Raw genomic sequence first — 22,458 nt, forward strand, 5'->3', positions numbered from 1 at the left:
TAAAGTAAATGGTTCTTCTTTCTTCCCTAATGCAAGGGCTGAAATCACATCTCTAAAATCGGGATCAATAGCATACTCATCTATCATTGAAGATAGATCATTGTGAGTTGCTATGGAAACCGCATTCATTCTCGGTCGTCTTGAGAGTGCATCGGCTACTTGATTATGCTTGCCAGGAATGTGAGCAATATGAAAATGAAATTGCGAAAGGAAATTTGCCCACCTCATTTGTTTGTCGGAGAGCTTGGTCTGCGTCATGAAGTACTTAAGACTTTGGTGATCCGTTCGCAGAATGAAAGGAGTCCCCAATAAATAGTGCTTCCATGAGTCTAAGGCATGTAGAACTGCAAGGAGTTCCTTTTCGTATATGCCTAGAGCTTGCTCAACAGGGTCGAGCCTTCAACTCTCATAGCCTATGGCGTGCCCTTCTTGGAGCAAAAGAGCTCCAAGGCAATCACCACAAGCATCACATTGGACCTCAAATGGTTTTGAGAGATCCGGTAGTGTAAGCACAGGTTGAGAGATAAGCTTTTCTTTAAGCTTTTCGAAAGCATTGTTCTCCTTAGCAGACCATGTATACCTAACACTTTTCTTTGTTAGGTCATGTAATGGTCCCGCAATTTGTGAGAACTTTTCTATGAAGCGTCTATAGTATGCACACATACCTATAAAGCTTCTTAGTTCCTGAAGATTCCTTGGTTTAGGCCATCCTTTTATTACCTCTAACTTGGATGGATCCATTTGGATGCCATCTTGAGAGATAATGTGACCTAAATACTGAATCTCTTGCAAGAAAAATTCACTTTTCTTTCGATTAACATAAAGTTTATTCTCTCTTAAAACTTGAAATATTACCTGGAGGTGTTGCTTGTGTTCCTCCAATGAATTAGAGTAGATGATAATATCATCAAAAAACACTCCAGTGAAGGTTCGATGACGCCTGAACAGGTTCTCCATCAAGCGATTGAATGTGGCTGGTGCATTGGTCAAGCCAAAAGGCATGAAAATGTATTCGTAAAGACCAAATGTAGTGCGAAACACGGTCTTTACAATGTCTTGATCAACTATCCTTATTTGATGATAGCCACTCATTAGGTCAGCCCTACTGAAGTAGGTCGATCCTTGTAGCTTATCAAATAGGTCTTCTACCTGTGGAACGGGAAACCTATTCTTCATAGTGATCCTATTTAGTACTCTATAGTCAACACACATACGATATGTGCCGTCTTTCTTTTGCACTAATAGCACAAGTGAGCAAAAGGGAGATGAGCTAGGCCTAACCATGCCCTTCTCAACTAGCTCATGCACTTGCTGCATAATCTCCTCTTGTTGAGCTTGAGAAACTCTATAAGGAGGTTTGTTAGGCGGTGAACTTCCTGGAAGAAGTTCAATTGCATGGTCATCATTACCTCGTTTAGGAGGTAGCTCACAAGGGATGTCGTCAATAAAAACATCTTGAAACCCCTTGAGAAAATTGGATAACTCTAATTCCTTTTGGTTGCTTTTATTTTCGTTTGTTAAAGCATTAGGTTCATTTTGAGAACCTTTAACAAAAATCATGTAAACGGAAATAGAGCTCTTTATTGACTTGTTCAAAGCTGGTGTATGTACAATGGGGATGGTGTGACCCATTTCCTTAGCATTTATATACATGTCTTTTTCCCTGAACTTAAAGGAGATTCTCATTTCAGGAAATTTAACATCGGCAGCCAGGCGGTCAAACCATGGTGCCCCTAGGATTACATCCTCATGCTTGAGAGGAGAGATAAAGAAGTCCTCTTTGTCCACATAGCCTTGGACATGAAGCCTCAATTTCCCGATTAAGGGAGTGACTGAAGCTTCTTGCCCCTTGAAGGCACTGTCTGCGGGTAGGATATCTCCCATCTCGTAGGATTGTATGCCTAACTTGGTGGCTAACTCCATAGATATGAAATTGTGAGTAGAACCAGGGTCAAAGAGAATAAAAGCATCATGTTCTCTTACCTTTCCCCAAGCATGGCATAGAGGAGATCCTTTGTGGTGAATTTGGTGAGTCTCCTCCTCTTGGATTTCAACCAAAGAAGCTCTAGGAGGATCTTGGCGGTTGTTCTTTTGGGGACAAGCGCGGTACGCATGCCCTTGTTCGCCGCACTTGAAACACCGGTTATCCTTACGATAACGCTCAAGCTCTTCAGGAGAGAGTTTATTCTTTCCTTTGTAAACTCCCTTCTCTTTAGCTTTGTTGGAATTGCCCTTAGGAGACTTTTGGACATTGTCCTTCCCCTTAGGCTCATTGGAACCCTTGTTTTCCGGGGGCTTATTATTTCTTTTACCCCCGTTTGGAAATTGATTCGAGAGGCCACCATAGTATGGTGTATTACCGCCGATATGGTACGTGGCCTTTGGGAGTTGACATACTCCGCCATTTCTTCGGTTAAGCCCGCACAAAATTGTTGCTTTTGCTCTCCAAAATCCAACTTTTTGAAGACAGTGGCTTTGAGTTGTAGGTCCCAAAACTTGTCTACATATTTGTGGATGGATTCATTGGGAGAGAGCTTTAAGCTTCGCCATTCGGTGAGTACTTTGTCTTTGGCATCGGTGGCCAAAAACTGCTTCATAATGGAAGCTCTTAAATCCTTCCATGTTCGTGGAGCTTCACCGTTGGCTCGTAGGCTAGACCACCATTGTCTGGCGGACTTTTGAAAGTGCATAGCTACATGGCGTAGCTTAGAGGACTCCGTGAAGCCCTCATCTCCAAACGCCGCATCGAATTGCTGGATAAAGGCCAAGACTTTGTCCGTAGCACCAAAGGTACCATCATAGGTAAGGAAAGAGATGCTCTTTCCTCCCTCTTTGAATTTCTTCAACTTGGACGACCTCTTCCATGCGGCATAGGATTTCCTATGGCCTCTTCTTTTTGATGGTTCAAAGGTTTCACCATCACTTTCTTCAGAGAGTGAAGAATTTGAAGAAGGTGGAGAAGAGGGTGACCTCTTTCTCGCCTTTTTCTTGTCTTGATCTTTGTCATCTTCACCATAGTTTTCATAAGAGGAAGAGGATGAAAAAGATGGAGAAGAGGGTGTCCTCTTTCTCGCCTTTTTCTTCTCTTGCTTTTTATCATCCCTCTTTGAATTGTGGTGAGGAGAAGAATACGATGGTCTTCTCCGCTTTGGTGGTGATGGAGAGCGTTTAGCCCGCCGTCTTCGTGGAGCCATCTCCGCCGAGGTGGCGGGAGACTCACTTCTTTCTCGTTCCTTCGGTAGAGGCTCTTGAGTTCTCCTTTGGGAAGGAGATGCATCATCAAGAAGTAAATTCTTGAGCCCTTCATAAGGATCCTCTTCTTCTTCCCGAATCGGAGAGAGACCTCTTTTGGTAGTCTCACAAGGAGGCTTCCTAGGTGTTCTCTCGTCATGGTGAATAGCTTGAAGAATCCCGTGAGCACGGAGTTGCCGTTGCACTTCACTTTGGAGAGATGGATTGCCCATGGCTTGTTGAAGCCTAGAAACAAGATAGTTAACAAGCATTGAAGCATCATTAGTAGCTTGCTCATGAGCAAAATCAAAGTTATCAACATTAATTTCACTCTCTTTACTATTGTCAGCCATTCTAACAACTTTTAGGTGTAAACTTTTTAGGTGTACTTTGGCACTTCAAGCCCTAGTTGCTACTCCTCTTTACCCCTTTAGAAAAAGCACTCAAGCTACTGTACCCGCGGCTCGAATACCATTAATTGCAAGGAATAGAAGAGAGGGTCTTTCGACACCAAAACATCACCGGCTCCTGTCAAGTTTCTAATAGCTCAATAGTGGTTAAGCCATAGGCAAGCCCCGTAGGACTCCACTATTAAGACCATAGCTCTCGACGGTGATGCCCCGTTAACTGCACGAAGGCAGGCGCACTGCAAGGCTGAAAAATCCCTATTCTACTTACTCACATGCAATTAATAGTACCAACCATTTGTAGCTAGCTTGAGGACCTCCCTTCTTGAGCAAGAAAAGAGAAACCTTGAGCTCTGATACCAATGTAACATTTAATGGCTTAATAACTTATGTGTAGCGGAAATTAGCATGAACATAGTGGGCATTTCATTAGAATAGATTCCTAATGAGAATTACAAGAGTGCTTGGGTGGAGAGAGCAACAAAAAGCATAACACCTAGTTAGATAGCATCAACAATACTTTCAAAAGAGAGAGAAATTAAGCTATTGACAACAGTTGAGGACCGGATTTGCATGGAGCCGGTCCCCCCTCCAAAAGGCTTTGTATTATGGTTTCTCCCATCAAGAGAGACATTGTACAATACAATTCTTTGTGTTCCTTCAAGACTAGCTAGTGCATTGAAGATGGAAGCTCCATACACCAAGCAAAACACTTAATCAAAAACAACTTGAATTATCCCTGTTCTCAGACCCCAAGACCTCACACACCTTCGAAGATGGTGAGAGCTAGCAGGGTATGAGAGTAGATTGAGAGGAAGAAGGAGTATCTTACGAGAAAGATGTACATCTCCTCACATAATCACTCATATTAGCATAGCTTAGCTTAGTAATTAGCTTGGTAGAGGAGATGAGCATGCATTGAAGCTTGGCTCTTGGTTGGATTTGCATCCACATGCCAAGAGAGTGTTGATGTAGGCTTCTATCTCACAAGCTTGGAGTAGGTGATGAGCTCTCCATTAAAGCTTGGTAGAAGATAGAGTATTCTTCCTTCACACATGGTCAAGGGTGAGTGTGTGTGTGTGTCAATGCCAAGCAAAAATCAGCCCCCTCTCTCTCTTGGGTGAGCCCTTGTTGCTAATTTGGTCTGGCTTTTGCCTCATTGGACCTCCCCAAGTCAAGCCAATGGGTATTAAGCAGCATAAGTGATAGCCTTCTGACATGTGTCCCCCTTTCCCCTTTTGTGAGAGCTTTAGGTAATTAAATAATTAAACTAAACTCTCATTGGACCCCTTTGCCTCCTGGCCAATATGAATCAGGCAAGCCATGGGGCTTCTGAATGCTCATTGGACCCTTTGGGAGACTACCCAATAGTCTTCTAGGAGACTTAATTGTCATTGGTTTCTTTTATTAAATGTTTTTAAATTAATTAAACTACATTTACTTTAGCTTAATTCTTATTGGTCCACTTCAAGGGTCTTCCAATAGGAATTGGGCACACCTTGTGGGCATCTGGGCTAGGGAGTTGACATGTGTCCCTCATTCCCTTTGTGTAAAGGGAGCCTGTGTGTGTGTGTGTGTGGATTTCTCTCTCATCCCCTACCTTTGGGGCTCGCCCCCTCCAATGTAGGGATGTGCAAAGACTTTTAGGGCACACACAAAGCATCCAATTTTCCCTAGGGTTGACCTTTGGACATAACCTTTAAATTTTGGAACCTTAGCATTTTGGAAGTCTTAATGGGTTGAACCTTAGGGTCTTTTTAGCCCATTGTTGCACATGGCTCTTTTGCAGATGGCCCCCCCTTTGGATCCCTATTTTCCCTCCTTTGGATCCCTACTGTGGCCCGTCTGCTAGCTTAACCAATATTCTAGCTTTTTCTCCACTGGCACTTCCCCACATTAAATGATCAGTTTAATATGAGAAAATCATTTAGGAGAATTAGATATGGATTTATGACATGGTTTTTGCACAATTCCTTCATAAATGAATATTATAAAATGCATTTGTAGGGCTTACATTTTATGAAACTTACAAATTGCTGGATTTTTTTCTCTACTTAAATGACTCTTTGTTCTTATTTTCCTAGTTGTTAATTATATTCAACATGGTTATCATCCTTAGCTTCCTCCTAACCATGAGCCTACAAAGGCCACTTTTGTTTCCTCTTTTTGTGGCACTTGCAGATGTAATCCACATGATGGAGCCTTCACAAAATGGAACCCTTACTTCAAATTTGCACTAATCTCTATTACCAAAATATTAGACTATTCATCTTTTATTCTTACTACATAGACACTATAAAAAACAAATATCGCCAAAATAGAACTAGTCAGATAAGTCTTCTCCTCCTTTTGGTTCTCCTTGATTATTGCCAAATCAAATATTTAGAACGGTCTAAAATGCTAACTCTCTTGTGGACCCCATTCTCAAAGACCAACAGAAATATACAAATTTCAATTATATGGCTTGCTTATCAGTTTCTTTACTACCTATCTCTTTAGATAAATTCCAGGTATACCTAAGTGGCTACACTCAAAACAATTTTGCAACAAGGGAAAATATCGATGGACACTTTTAGAAGGAAGGACTCTTTTCTTTATTTGCATTGTCTTATGAGCTATGAGATCAAAATAATCTACCAGCGTGGCTTGTACTTGCACTAAATAGAATTTTTGTTGAGATGATTTTCCATTAAGCTATACAACTACTCACAGGAGCTAAGCTGCTTTTGAGATAGTGGACAACAATTTGTACGTACTTTACTACTCAAACATAATCCAATTTGGTGTGAATCAGGTAGAAAATGTTTTGTCTTTTATGCCTTGCCTAGACCATTGGTCACGTGCACATATTCATTAATTTAGGCCGTGTGTAAATGCTCATCCTAGTGAAGATTTGCCGATTTAGGCAACACCGATTAACTATGCAGGTCTGTCGATCTAGGCAGCACGACTGCAAATTCGCCAAATTAGGCAGCACACCCACAAACAACAGATTCACTAGTTAAAAAAATATTAAGTGCAGATTTGCCAGTTTAGGCAGCACACCATCAAACAACAGATTCACTAGCTTCAAACAGTTTAGGCAAGACAAGTTCAGATTTGCCGATTTAGGTAGTTGTGTTGATTTGTCAATTTAGGCAAACACCAATCACAAATTTTCACTACAATGACTGACCACTATAGTCCCTAGTATGATTTTGTTACCAGGGTATATAATGAAAGTGATTTGGAGTTGGATTTGCATTTGGTTTATGATGATTGGTTTTCGACACTGTGTATGGAATTGGACGAAAAATTTACGAGAATTGATTATTGAATAATGAGTGTGACTAGTGATATGCTGATATATCAGGATATGGCATATACTGCTTATTCTCGTGGTATGGGACACTAAAATATGCCGTATGTTGTTGATGACATGCATAAGCGAATGTGTTTGGTTAATTTTATGATTTTTTATTTTTATACATGATGTTTCTAACACATAATATTAACCATTGTTTTTTACAAGCATGATTTGCAGATTAATAACATAGCAATTGAGGACAATTGCTTTCCTAACAGAGAGGTATGTAGTGGAAATTAATAGTTATTTATTTATTGCATATGATAGGTGGAAAAAGATCACTTGATGTATGGACTATGCGAAACTATAGCAAGTTTATGGATATCATTGTTAAAGTGCTCTTTATAAGCTATGGTGTCTTTATGTCTGGGCAAACAGTTTGTAATCACTTTGGCCATTCAAGAAATCTATAAGTAAATAAGTGTAAGAGGAAAATGCTCACTCTTGCACGGGGGAGATTGCACCCAGTGTCTATGTTCTTCTTCTTTCGTCTCCCCTCTCCTATCTCCCCACTAACTTAGGCAAATCTTATTGCATAGAGAAGCTTTGGAATGCACCTGTGCCTCAAGCAAGAGCCTTCCAAACATGACCTAAAGGATAAGTAATTGAAGATGTCAATCAGTTTAATTGCAACCATTCCAAAATATCACCACATAATGTCATCTTTGTGATGGACAAATCTGGCTCCATGGCATCAAAAGGCATTATGACGACAATAGCAATGTTTGATCACAGTGGGCATAACAATAAGTTGGGGTGTATCTATGAGTCTCTCCTGTTTATGTAACAATCTATACAGTGTGGTCCGAGAGCTACACTCGACTTCATCCCTCAAATTGCATATACAATTCAGGCATGCTTCTAAAGGCAAGTGGCATTATGATTGCAAGGGTCGTGTTTTAAAGCACGGTGGTCCAGCATGCCACATGGTGGCAAGCCATGAGATGATGTAGTGTTTTGAAGCATGGCAATCCAAGAGGCTAGGTGGTAGCAAGCCAAGAGATCAGAAACGACCAAGCAGAGCAGGAGGTGGGGCTTGGGAAAATCATAGCAGGCCTAGTGGTGGCCATGACGGTGCTGTTGGGGTGAACTTGGCGATAGCCTCTTGTGTTGTCCTCTTTCTTCAAGTCACATTGTAGCTACCACAACCTTCGTTTAGGGAGGCAAAAAAAACCGAGGCTAAGTGAGGCAACACAAACATCAAATATGAGAGAGAGGGAGAGAGAGTTACTTGAAAAGGCCTTCTCCTCTGTTTGTCCTACAAATGCATTCCTTGCATCTTCTAGCGTCGCCAATAGTTGTCAATTCAACCATTTTTAAACAAGGCAAGGAGTCACATAGGCCCGTTGAAGTTAAGGGGGGATGAGAGTTATGGAGAGCAGGTTGGAATGAGTGCCTACAAGAACATGTCATTTTTGTTGTGTTTGTATTGTCCATTTTACACACACAATCACAAATGCCTTATTTATTCCCAAAGACCCCAATTAAAAAAACAAGGTAAAAGGCTCACATTGGCATTCTAAAACAAAATAAAATGAAAAGGAAGTAAAATAAAAATAACAAAACAAAGAGATCCACACAAACTGAAACAATAGATCAAAGAATATATAATTGCTTTCATAAGAAACGCTAGGTCTAATTAGCATATAAAATAATAAAATAGTTTAATGAAATGGACAATTATGAGTTCCTCAAATGAAAGGACTCTTTCACAAATTAAATTAAAGAATTTTAATGAGTCAATAGTTCATATCATAGGATCAAACTTCTATGAATGCAATCCTTAATCCCTTGTCTTGAAGGCCTTTTTTAGCATATCAAAACATAATTTCTGAATATTCTACGTTCAGCATTGTGTATACGCCTCCATCAACACTTTTCTCGACCCCTTCTTTCCATTATAGTAGTTAGATTCGATGATACCCTTGTTAGCATATCACAGGACACACTCAGGATTTAAAAAATATTCCAAAATTTTGTCTCCAAACGTTTCTTATAATTGGGGTAAGTGGCCACTAATGAAGAGATTGAAAGAAAGAGAGAGAGAGAGAGAGAGAGAGCAGAAGACGTAGAAAACGATCCCAAGAGAGAGAGAAGAGACACGTTGCAGCTCTGAGGAAGAGAGTGAGCAATACTTTCTGGAACGTAGCATCAGGGAAATTTGCGTGACACGCGAGAGGCAGACGCTATGGTGACGATCGAGCTCGCTCCTGATGAACCCTCAACTTCTTCAGTGCCACCGCAGAATCTGCACGCGAGAAACCTGCGTGCTGATGAAGCTGACATCGCCTCAAGAGATGAAGGTACTTCGTCTTTGTATTGCGGACATGTCCACGATGAGGCAATGGAAGCCTGTACGCATAAATGACATTATATAGATAGATAGATAGAAGTGGGTGGATAGGTAGATAGATAGAAAGAGGTGGCGATGGCTATCTATATTGTTGCAATCCTTCTGGATATGTAGATGGAATTATAGTAAGGGGTCTTTGCAGATCGTCGCCGCAAGCATGAAGATGATGATTGGGAAACAGCAAGCGAAGGTGAAGATGCGGAAGATCGACACGGTGATTCCACCCTCTCAACAGCTAATGCTGCACCTGAGAGTTTTGAAGACGCCCTCACTGAAGAGGAACAAAAGCAGGTGGGAACACTTCTGTCTTTATATTCTCAATCATGTTAGTGTTGCTTGCAATCTTCTGCCATTGCCTGTTGATACTTGACAGCTATATAGAGCACTTTAGCAACTTTCAAGACATGATTGGTAAACTTGATGTGTGGCTTACTTACATGCATGCATCCTTGTCGTATGCTTAATTTTACTTCTTATTTGTGCTTGACGATGTAGTGCAATCTATGCAGAGAGCTTTGTCACAAGCAGTTGCCGCCAAGGCTGAAGGAAATACATTATATGCTGCAGGAAAATGTGAAGATGCATTAGCTTGCTACACTAATGCATTAGAGAGTCTACCTGAGCACGAAACGAGCAACGAAATTCGTGCAATGTGCCATTCAAACTCGGCTGCATGTTTCTTTCAGATGGTATGCCTACTGACTGCACCCGCGTGCACGCGGAGAGAGAGAGAGAGAGAGAGAGAGAGAGAGAGAGAGAGAGAGAGAGAGAGAGAGAGAGAGAGAGAGAGAGAGGTTCAAGTGTAGTTTTGCCAATTCAGATGAAGGCACGATGGACGTTGTCATTTTACTAGGTAGAGGTAGTTTCATTCTCATTAAAAGAGCTTGCCGCTAGGGCCGTCAGCCGCACCCTCTCGCTTCGGGGATAGATTGATTTTTTTTGTATCATTGGTATAAGGATTTTACGTGAGGTACTTTCAAGGATAGATTGCCAAGTCCTGAAATATTATGTAAAAATCGTTTTTCAAAGCTTCCTACACAATTTTGGTCGCTAGACATGTTGAGCTAGATGGGTTCTATTTTTGGCGTACCGTTTATGTGCTCAGTGCATACCCAAACATTTGTGTCATCTATGAAGGTGGTTACCACCCCTTCCACAGAGTTTCGGGTGTCTTGATGCACCAAAATTACATACCGAGGCAATCTCATCCAATTAGGAATACTCAGTGGTTGGCACATCACAATGCAACACAATATTCTTACATATGCATGTCACTGATGAACACCCCCCCCCCCCCCCGCAAATAATCATCCCGGTCCGGGCCATGAGCTGTTCAACGTCTCCCTTATTACTCCTCCCGCAAATAAGCTAAAGAGGTTCGGGCCATGAGATATAGAGGCGTTTTATAACCAAACGCTTCCCAGACCGCAGCCTGCATCGCTTGGAGGTGCTAAGAGTAAGTACTACTCAAACTTCAATTCTCGCCCCGTAAATAACCATTTAGGTCCACGCCATGAGTGAAAACAACACTCAATCATTCAATACTCCCCCTACAAATAATCACAAGGGTCCGGGCCATGAGTATGTGCAGACATTATGAAGCATCAATTCTCTTTAGTACTCCTCCCAGGAGTAAATCACAACTCATTGAAACCAGTATCAAAACCAAAATCAAACAATTCTCAAATCAGCACCAAGATAGGTTCAAAACATATAACATTCATTTCAAACAAATTCAAAACAGTATTGTCAAGCCATTTCTCAAATAGGTTCTCAAACAAAGTCCAAAAAGTGTTCAAATCAAACTTAAAAAGCATTCTCGGTGTAGCTTGGTCAGCCGATCTCGAAAAGAGGACTGATTTTCCATCTGAAACTTGTACCAAAAATAGGGTTTGTAGCCAATTGCAACATGGCCCATAAGCTCTTGAATGGTCGAAACTAGCTTGGATAGACAGTGTTCTCGTAGCAGCGATGGTAGTCCAATGACATAGCAATCACACTAGGCCTCCAAGGTTATCAGCTCGAGGAGAGACTTGATTGTAATGTGCTAGGGTTTCTGTAGCATTTCAAGATACCCAACTCGGCTAGAAGCTGCACTCCGAAGGAATATGTCAAATGTCATGTAACTTCGGGCAAACTAGCTTGGATAGACAGTGTTCTCGTAGCAGCGATGGTAGTCCAATGACATAGCAATCACACTAGGCCTCCAAGGTTATCAGCTCGAGGAGAGACTTGATTGTAATGTGCTAGGGTTTCTGTAGCATTTCAAGATACCCAACTCGGCTAGAAGCTGCACTCCGAAGGAATATGTCAAATGTCATGTAACTTCGGGCAAAAATATTCTGGAAAGCTTGCCAAGTCCTTGGAGTATGCGGCTTGGTAGCCATAGACATCCACCACTGCATGGCACTGTCTTTGAGAAAAGCGGTGGCTTGGAAGATCTTTGATTCTTTTGAGTAGTTTCCCATGGCATAGATGTTGTCAAACTGTTGTAGAGCTTTCCCTAGATCTTTCTCTCTTGAAAGGTGGGAAAAAAATATACTGTGAAATCTGGAAGCGTCATCTTGCTCTGTTTTCTCTTGAAAGGATTGGTATGCTTTCAAAAAAGCACATGACTGGAGCTCTGATACCACTGTAACGGGAGGGCACCGTGTGCCAACGGAAAAGAACAGATGAATAGACTTTAGACACAGAACAGAAAGAGAGACACTGCACACGAGACAGGGAGTGGCGGAGTTCCATCCCAAGAGAGCATTGGCCCCAAACCATGGCACTTTTTTCGGTATTTTTTTATATTTCTTCAACTCAATACAACGCCGACACCATTGCTTTGCATTTCCATGAAGAAGCATGCCAGAGAGTGAGCCCTTGGCACATATTTAAAGGTGGCTTGGCCATGAAAAGCAGTTTACATAAAAAGCCACAAGTCTAAAAGCATTTGGTCCCCCAAAAGCTGTCAGCGCAAAATAGGGAAATCTGTACACCTACCACCTCAGCAACGTGAAATGCGGGTGTGTGTACAGTCTGCCACGTTTGTACTTTAATGCTTGGGCCACTCGGTGAGGATCTGTAACCTGGTAAAGACTTCTTCTTCGGGTTTAGGCCCCTTGATTGGGATCTGCAGGTTGGTTAGGGTTTGGCTTGGGGAGCCCTAAGGCATTAGGTCTTCAGTGGTTTGACACGTCAGTAGTTTGTGACTGATCGAACCAGTGCTTTAGATGTCATGAGATGGGGCATTTAGTGAGAGATTTTCCTAGAGGGTCACAACAGAGACAGGCTGGTTGCAACAGATGACGACCCTCACAACCACAACAAACCAAGCATAGTTTTGCACAGTAGTAGGACCCTGCGCGACAACATGATAGAGATTAGAGGGGTCATGTAAGGTGCAGCAGAATGAATGTTGTATTTTCTCAAGATTAGTGATCTTTATTGCTCAAGGTTCCTTTTAGTTCTTAGGGAAAGAGAGAGCTTTCCGTCTTGTGGAGAGTGCTATGATCACGAACAAAGTGAGTGGATATTGTGCGTGCAAGTGAATGAGACTGAGAGAAGGAGAGAGAAGAGATACGACACCCGAGAGGTTGTAAAACCCTCCTCCGAAGGCCCCACTCTCGCCGACGAGAGTGGTCTACTTTGATTGCACAAAGGTGTACAATGCGAATGCAATGGACTGATGCAATGGGACTATGCCGATGACGAGACGGTGACTTGATGGCTGAAATCTGAGTTCTTCTATTCACTGAATTTCGGGGCTGTTTCGGTGGCTGAAAATGACTGTTTTGGCTGCGTTTTTATGGCTGAAAATGGGGGGACATCTGCAACCTTCTAGGGGTTGATCTGCTACTGCGTCATAGGCTGAAAACTGCGAGAATCCAACTGCTGAATTCTGCGTTTTTGCTACTGTTGAGCTGGCGTTTTTGACAGAGCTGAAAAAACACTGAATCTGCAATGATGCTGGGGTTTTTGTCAAGGGCTGAAAAACGTTGGCTGGGACGTATCTGCTGAGGTTGGAAACGCCAGGCAAGAGGACTTGTCGGCGACGGCTTGCTGGGAGGAAACGCCAAAGGGAAGGAGTGGATGGCGAGGGTCTACTGCTGAGGGGGGGTACTGCTGAGAAGTTGCCTGTTGAGCGGGAAGCTCCTGTTGCCTCTTCTGCCAGAAAGTGCTAACTTGGGTTTGCTTATATATTAACTTAGCAAAATTGCCCTACCTACTTATGTTGGAAAGTCACTTAAAAATAATAAGTGAAAATAACCAAAAATAGGAAAATAGGCTAAATGCACTGGAAAATTCCCCTAACTGATGCTAATGGATTGAGATGGGAATTCCGATGATCATGCTGTGTGCAACCGGAGGATATGCATCTATGCTAAGTGACTGGGCATGCACGGTCTACGAATAGACACAAAAGTGCCATATCACTGCTAATCTAACTTGATCGGACTGATTGAACCCTGCTGTGGTGTAGCTTGTCCACGGACACATAGGGTTGGGATGTGTCACGTGACATCCCCTCCTTTTCAAAGTGAGGTACTGGTACCGAACTGTATGGCGTCGAGGGAGATCGCCAACAGCATCCGGAATCTGGGAAGGGACTCTTCGCCAGCCCACTCTGATGTGTGGGTCGTGCGGTACTTGAACTTCATAAAGGTCTGCAACGCTTGCTTCTTTGGGCCGCGCCGAAAGCGACTCAAAGTCTTCTGTGGCTCCTTCGATGCTTCAACTTTGTCTAGAGTCCTGCTTCTTTTGTCTTCAAGAATCTCCATGGCTGAAAATTCCTGAAACCATCTCCAACACAAAACCATGAACATACCCATTCCATGTAAAGTGAAGGAAAAAAATCTTGTCTTCTCTAAAGAGTGTGTATGCAACGTAGATGAACATAAAGATGGAGTGACAACTCGTTCATCAAACACATGCAAACAATGCGCTCGAATCTTTTCTGTTTGATCGAAATCAATCAACTGTGGAAAATCACAATGGAAATGCCCATGCATGGTGCTCATACCATCATGTGCTCTTTCGGAAACTGTGTCATGCCAAGGAAGAAACATGGAATGTGACTTCCTGACATACATACTTTTCAGCTTTTCATGAACAATCCGCATATATTCGTGCTCATCCATGAGAGAAACGTGCTCAACATACAATATGTCATGCTTAGGAAAGGGGATCACATAACGATGCTGACTAAAATTAAGGAAACCTTCACGAATGAAACACTCGAACAATGCGTGCGTATCGATCATGCGAACACATAATACTTCCTGTGATGGTTCTTTGGACCAAGGCTCGAGAGCCAAGATCGCTTCTTCGGGATCTATCGAATCGTCTTGTGGGGGATCTGTGGACCTCGACTCGAAAGCCAAGATTGATTCTTGGTGATTGATCGAATCTACAACGAGGTTAGCTTTGCTAGAAAAAGCATCAACTAACACATCATCCTTGTGAACAATCACGTCTTCTTCATGCAACTCATCATGCTTGTGAGAAATCACATCTTGATCATGCAAATCATCATGCTTGTCATTGTCATCCAAATCATTATGCAAATCATTGGCATCCAAATCATCATGCTTATCATTGTCATTCAAATCATCATCATGCTTTACACAATCATGCAAATCCTGTGTATCCTTCTTTGGAGAAGAAGAGACGGAGACAGTCTCCTTTCCGTGATTCTGTGCAAAGTACGCCTGTACTTGAGAAAAAAGTTGCAAGAACTCTTTGTTTTGTCGGTTGCTCTGTTCTTGTAGTGCTTTGGTCTCACGTGCTATGGCTGCCATTCTGTCTTGGTACTTACGCTCGATGATTGCGATATCTTCTTCGTAGGCTTTTCTTTCTGCTTCTCTTTCTTGGTCCAACTCCTCCATAGGAGTTAGTGCAATCTTTGTCGTGGATGGGGGAGGGTCGGAAAAACCTCCTGGTGGGGAAAATTCTTCTTCGCCTCTCTCATGCTCATCACTTCCAAGCGAAGTATCCATTCCGCTTCGAGTGATGACCATTCTGATAGTGGGTTCTCGTGGGTTCTTGGGGGTCTTGGGTTCTTGCGGGTCTTGGGTTCTTACGTTCACGAGGAACTTGGGGTCTTGGGGGTCTTGAGGTTCTTGAGGTCCTTGACTTGGGAGAATCTTGGGTTCTTGAGGCTCTTGAGGTTTTCTTTCACTTGCAAATCGCGTTGGAGAAGGATCTTCTCTTCACCCGAGTTCTACCCTTTTCTGTGGGCGCACCCCTTGGCGGCCTTGCGCTCGCACCAAGGTTGCACCTCACGTCGATTGGCCAGCCGCTAAGTGCACGGTCCGCTCTCAATGAGTGAAAAGAGACACAAGGGGAGGCTGGACAAGCCCTTCTTTCTTGGGATTCCTGTCACTCTTCAACAAAACACGATTAGGAATCACCACGCCCAAGTAAACTTGGGTTCGTGTGACTGCAACAAGCAAAAAAAATTCTTGTGGTTCTTGTGGTTCTTTCCTTGAGTAATGCAGAACACTTCCAAAGCTCTGATACCAGTGTTACGTGCAGCGGAATGATTTCTCAAGATTAGTGATCTTTATTGCTCAAGGTTCCTTTTAGTTCTTAGGGAAAGAGAGAGCTTTTCGTCTTGTGGAGAGTGCTATGATCACGAACAAAGTGAGTGGATATTGTGCGTGCAAGTGAATGAGACTGAGAGAAGGAGAGAGAAGAGATATGACACCCGAGAGGTTGTAAAACCCTCCTCCGAAGGCCCCACTCTCGTCGGCGAGAGTGGTCTACTTCGATTGCACAAAGGTGTACAATGCGAATGCAATGGGACTATGCCGATGACAACGACGGTGACTTGATGGCTGAAATCTGAGTTCTTCTATTCACTGAATTTCGGGGCTGTTTCGGTGGCTGAAAATGACTGTTTTGGCTGCGTTTTTATGGCTGAAAATGGGGGGACATCTGCAACCTTCTAGGGGTTGATCTGCTACTACGTCATAGGCTGAAAACTGCGAGAATCCAACTGCTGAATTCTGCGTTTTTGCTACTGCTGAGCTGGCGTTTTTGACAGAGCTGAAAAAACACTGAATTTGCAATGATGCTGGGGTTTTTGTCAAGGGCTGAAAAACGTTGGCTGGGATGTATCTGCTGAGGTTGGAAACGCCAGGCAAGAGGACTTGTCGGCGACGGCTTGCTGGGAGGAAACGCCAAAGGGAAGGAGTGGATGGCGAGGGTCTACTATTGAGGGGGGGTACTGCTGAGAAGTTGCCTGTTGAGCGGGAAGCTCCTGCTGCCTCTTCTGCCAGAAAGTGCTAACTTGGGTTTGCTTATATATTAACTTAGCAAAATTGCCCTACCTACTTATGTTGGAAAGTCACTTAAAAATAATAAGTGAAAATAACCAAAAATAGGAAAATAGGCTAAATGCACTGGAAAATTCCCCTAACTGATGCTAATGGATTGAGATGGGAATTCCGATGATCATGCTGTGTGCAACCGGAGGATATGCATCTATGCTAAGTGACTGGGCATGCACGGTCTACGAATAGACACAAAAGTGCCATATCACTGCTAATCTAACTTGATCGGACTGATTGAACCCTGCTGTGGTGTAGCTTGTCCACGGACACATAGGGTTGGGATGTGTCACGTGACAGGTCATAGTCAATAGCAGCACAGTGTTGACCAGACATGGAGACAGAGGTTGGTAGGTAGGGGAAGACACAACTTATTCTTGTTCACAGACGGGTAGTGAGGTAGGCTCCAAAGGTTGGTTGCGATAGAGCAGTCCCCCAAATAGATGACCTTAGGAGAGGCTACCTGATTAGCATCGAGAGGAGGTGCCAGCAGTGTTGTCACGTGCGCACTTCACTTGCGTTACGTGGACATGCTTCTGCCATAGTCTAGCATGAGTCTTAGCTTAGGACTGAGCCCTGGCACCTTTGTGAGCCTTTAGCAGGACGTGCATGCCCAGGCCAGTCATGGATGCATACCCTCTCTTGCACAAGAACAATCATTTCATCATGCAGGCATTTTACCACGTGAACCACCTCTTATAAGTCATTTTATTTAAAGTGACTTTTGGAATTCTTTTTGTAAGTTTGTTGGAAAAGTAGGTAGGGCAAATTGCTAAAGATCTATAAAAGAAACCCATTGGGCACTCAGGAGAAGCAGAACAAGCAGGGGACACAAGGAGGCCTGCACCCAGCAGGCAAGCAACACCTCAGCAGGAGTCCTAGCGTTGTCTCAAGAAGAAGAAGACCCAGATCAGCCTAGTGTTTTCAGATTTCAGCAGACAGCCCATCATCGTCATCGTCGTCGACATCATCATCGTCATCGTCGTCGAAGTCCCTATCTTGATGACGACACCATCGCCATCGTCGTCGCAGATCCCTATTTTGACGACGACACCTTCGTCATCGTCATCGCAGTCCCGGACTTGACCATGACACCATCGTTGTCATCGTCATAGTCACCATCGTTGTCATCGTCGACATCGTCGTCGTCGAGATAGACCTGCAGTAACCGTCGTCGACATCATCGTTTTCGACATAGACCCCATCGTCGACATCACCGTCTTCGACACAGAATCGTCGTGGACTTCACTGTCATCGACACAAAACCGTCATCGACTTCACTGTCTTGGGCACAATACCGTCGTCGACAAAGACCTTTAGTATCTCGTCGTCGATTTCATCGTGTTCGACATAGACCTCGTTGTCGACCTCCCCATCTTCAACATAGAACCTCAATACCTCAGTACCCCCTTCAGTACCTCAGTACCCAGTACCCAGCATCAGTAACATCAGTACCCATTAGCATCAGCATCTCAGCATTTAGTCATTGTATCAGCATTGTGCAAGAATAAAGAAAGTACTCGCTCTGGCAACAGATCAAGGGGGCCCATGAGCGTTGGGACCTGACATCCTTGTGTCGTCTCTTTTCTCTCTCTCGTCTCTCTTTCTTTCAGTTCAATTCAGTTCTTTCAAGTGAAGTAAAGTGTCTCTTGTGTTTGTGTGCGGAGTACTAGATCCGAGCAAATCCTTATTCTCTTCCGTTGTACCTTACATTGGTATCAGAGCTATGGCAGTGTTCTGTATCACTCAAGGAAAGAACCACCAGAACCACATTTTTTTGCTTGTTGAGGTCGCACAAACCCAAGTTCACTTGGGCGTGTCGATTCCTAATCGTGTTTCTGAAGAGTGAGAGGAAACCCAAGAAAGAAGGGCTTGTCCAGCCTTCTCTTGTGTCTCTTTTCACTCATTGAGAGCGGACCGTGCACTTAGCGGCCGGCCAATCGACATGAGGTGGGAAAAAGCAACCTTGGTGTGAGCGCAAGGCCGCCAAGGGGTGCGCCCGCGAAAAAGAGCAGAACTCGGGTGAAGAGAAGATCCTTCTCTAACACAGATTGCAAGCGAAAGAAGAACCCAAGAACCTCAAGACCCACAAGAACCTCAAGAACTCAAGAACCCAAGAACCTCAAGACCCCCAAGAACCTCAAGACCCTCAAGAACCCAAGACCCACAAGAACCCAAGTTCCTCGTGAACTTAAGAACCCAAGACTTCAGTGGATGGTCATCACTTGAAGCGGAATGGATATTTTGCTTGGAGGTGGTGAGCATGTGAAACCGGCCCGTAGGGCGGTAGGCGTTGGCTTTCACCGGTAATTCTTTACTTTAAACACACACACAAAGCACTTTGCAAAGGAGACCTGTAACGGGAATTAACACTTTATCACACACGGCTCGGAAGCTAGAATGCTCCGAGCAGACGCCGACAACCTGTAGGCCCCAAAATTGGCGTCCCTTTCGGTATTTCTTTATTCTTTAGGAGGGTAAATTACAAGGTAAGGTCTTGGGAATCCTTCACGTGTACCCACCTAGATACCATTTGATTTGGCCAAATTTCGGCAGCATAACAGCCCCAAAACTTGCGCGAAACCAATTCCCCTGCTAGAACTCACTTGCACTGGTGTATACCCTCTGATTCCTGCCCAAAAACAGTAAATTCAGCACGCTGTATTTACTGGTTTTTGCCCTGTTTTCAGCCCCAAACAGTCCCCTAACTGTCCTTTGCCAGTGGGGCACGATTCCCAAGTGTCCTGGCATCCGTATGGCTGAAAAACAGTCAAATTACAGCGCATACACAGCGCTGATTTTGCACCTGTATGGTGAGGTTATGACCCTCACCAGTGCCTGCTTTGGAGTAGCAGCTAGCTACCCCTGTTCCTGCTCAAGGAGGCTCTTGCCTCAGCACAAAAGCATGAACCCACACAGCTGTACATCAGTCAAATGAGGAGCCCTCTTGTGGGGCATCACATAACTGCACGTAGGGGGGAGAGAGAGCAGTGTGTAGCGTGCAGGGCATCACTCCTGGCACCACACTGTACATGAGAGGGAAAGGAAGCACTCCATAGCTCTTTACCTGTGACAAAAGCTGAAATGAGGCCTCTCCCAGCTTAAAAATCAGCGCCCATTTTTCTGTAGGAGGAAAGTCCATGAAAAACTGACACTTGGCGCATTTTCAAGCATTTTCCCGTTTCGGGTTTGCCGCTTAAAAATATCCTGACCGGTTGCCCAGTTGACTTCGCGGCAGAGTTGTAAAATGTTCCCCTAGTCATACCGGAGGTAATGACGCGAACACATTTCACGGCCCAAAAGCAGTTCCCTAAATTTTAGGAGATGCTTCCGTTGGGCTCCCACTGGTCTTCTGACTATCTATCCTCATTGGAACTGCATCCAAAAGTGCAATGTGGCCCAACTGTCGGATACTTTTTGTTGGTAGTCCCACCTTGACTTTACGCCTTAATTGAGTTCACTTCCTAGTATCCACCAACTTGCTAAGTGCGACGGGGGGACCTATCTGAGCCTAGACATCCTCTTACCATATGAATTCCAGTGCCGACCACTTCCCATCTGCGGGTGAATGTACCGTTCACATTGGCCATACAATGTCCGACCGTTTGCTACTTCAAAAAGAGGGTCTCAAAACAAATAAAATAAACCCCATTGGAAAGAAACCAACAACCAAGGTTAGCAGTAGCCACATCCTTGTGACATGGTTAATAACTGCCACGTCCTCGTGACAGCATGGGAGTGGCGAAGAAGAGTTTTCCTCACCAGGAGGTTTTTCCGACCCTTCCCCATCTACGACAAGGATTGCACTAACTCCTATGGAGGCTTTCGACAAGAGGATGATGGACGGGGAGTTAGAACGCAAAGCAAGAAACGCAGAAAGAATGGCAGCCATAGATCGTGAATACACAGAAAGAAGGGCAGCCATAGATCGTGAATACGAAGCAAGAATGGAAGCCATAGAGCGTGAGCACGAGCAAGCACGCCTGGAAAGACAAGTAGAATTTGATCGCGAGAACAAAGCAAGAAAAGAGAAGAGCGACCAACACATGAAAGAGTTCTTGCGACTCTTTTCTATTGTGCAGGCGCAGTTTGCACAGAATTAGGAAAAGGAGACTCTCTCAGTCTCTTCTTCTCCCAAGCATGACACACAGGATTTGCATGATGATAAGCATGATGATTTGAATGATAATGATAAGCACGATGATCAAGATGTGATTTCTCACAAGCATGATGATTTGCATGAAGACGATGTGATTGTTCACAAGAATGATGGGTTAGTGGATACTTTTTCTCGTGAAGCTAACCTCATTGCAGATTCGATCAATCACGAAGAACCGATCTTGGCTTTCGAGTCGAGATCCACAGAATTCCCACAGGAAGATTCGATCGATGAGGAAGAACCTATCTTGGCTCTCAAGCCTAGGTCCAAAGAACCCTCACAGGAAGTATTATGTGTTCGCATGATTAGTCAGCACGCATTCTTCGAGTGTTTCATTCGTAATCGTTTCCTATATTTTAGTTAGCGTCTTTATGTGATCCCTTTACAAAGGCATGACATATTGCACGTTGAGCACGTTTCACTCATGAATGAGCACGGATTTATGCGGATTATTCATGAAAAGTTGAAAAGTATGCATTCAAGGAAGTCACATTCCATGCCTCTTCCTTGGCACGACACAGTTGTAGAAAGAGCACATGAAAGTATGAGCACCAAGCATGGGCATTTCCATTGTGTATTGCCACAGTTGATTGATTTAGATCCGAAAGAAAAGATTCCATCTCATTGTTTGCACGTGTTTGATGAACGGTTTGGCACTCCGTCTCTTTGTTCATCTACATTGCATGCACAGTCTTTAGAGAAGACGAGATTTTTTCCAATCACTTTACATGGAATAGGTATGTTCATGGTTTTGTGTTAGAAGTGGTTTTAGGAATTTTCAGACATGGAGATTCTTGAAGAAGGAAGAACCATGACTCTAGACGAAGTTGAAACATTGAAGGAGCCACAGAAGACTTTGTGTCGCTTTCGGCGCGGCCCAAAGAAGCAAGCGTTGCAGACCTTTATGAAGTTCAAGTATCACACGACCCACACCTTAGAGTGGGCCGGCGAAGAGTCTTTTCCAAGATTCCGGATGTTATTGGCGATCTCCCTCGATGCCATACAGTTCGGTACCAGTACCTCACTTTGAAAAGGAGGGGATGTCACGTGACACATCCAACCCTATGTGTCCGTGGACAAGCTATAGTATGACCAGGGTTCAATTCAATCAAGTCAGTCTAAAATAGGAAGTAATTTGGCACTTTTGTGAGTTTGTTCGCAGACTGTGCATGTCCAGACACTTAGATTAGGTGCATATCCTCTGGTTGCACACAGCATGACCATCAGATTCCAATCAGATTCCATCAGGAGCATTTTTACAGTGCATAGACCTATTTTCCCTGTTTTTGACATTTTTCAGTTATTATTTTAAGTGACTTTTGTTGGAAAGTAGGTAGAGCAATTTTGCTAAGTTAATATATAAGCAACCAGAGTTAGCACTTTCTGGGAGAAGAGGCAGCAGGAGCACCTTGCTCAACAGGCAACTTCTCAGCAAGACACCCCACCTCAGCAAGGCTAGCGTTTTTGCATCTGCAAGGACCTAGCGTTTTCATCCACAAGCAGCCTGGCGTTTTGTGCACAGCAGATTAGCCCGGCAGCAGCAAGACCCAACAAGAAGCCTAGTGTTTTGCAGTTGCAGGACATCCGGCAGCAGCAGGACCATTTTCAGCCCTAGGGTTTTTGCATCAGCATAGCGTTTTGCA

At 43.8% G+C, this 22,458-nt stretch overlaps 1 protein-coding gene across 1 annotated transcript in view; it reads left to right on the forward strand.

Annotated features, from left to right (window-relative positions):
* The first annotated feature begins 9,058 nt into the window (after positions 1 to 9,058).
* TPR1 (Tetratricopeptide repeat (TPR)-like superfamily protein) overlaps positions 9,059 to 22,458 on the forward strand; it is a 57,164-nt gene continuing 43,764 nt past the window's right edge. The window contains exons 1-3 of the mRNA XM_086514562.1: positions 9,059 to 9,287; positions 9,480 to 9,628; positions 9,847 to 10,026. Of these exons, the coding sequence (XP_086370688.1) occupies positions 9,173 to 9,287; positions 9,480 to 9,628; positions 9,847 to 10,026 (444 nt within the window). The 5' untranslated portion in view covers positions 9,059 to 9,172. The remainder of the gene's footprint in view (positions 9,288 to 9,479; positions 9,629 to 9,846; positions 10,027 to 22,458) is intronic.

This window comes from Adiantum capillus-veneris, chromosome 6 (genome assembly GCF_014529385.1).
Source record: "Adiantum capillus-veneris isolate H3 chromosome 6, ASM1452938v2, whole genome shotgun sequence".
Classification (NCBI taxonomy): domain Eukaryota; kingdom Viridiplantae; phylum Streptophyta; class Polypodiopsida; order Polypodiales; family Pteridaceae; genus Adiantum; species Adiantum capillus-veneris.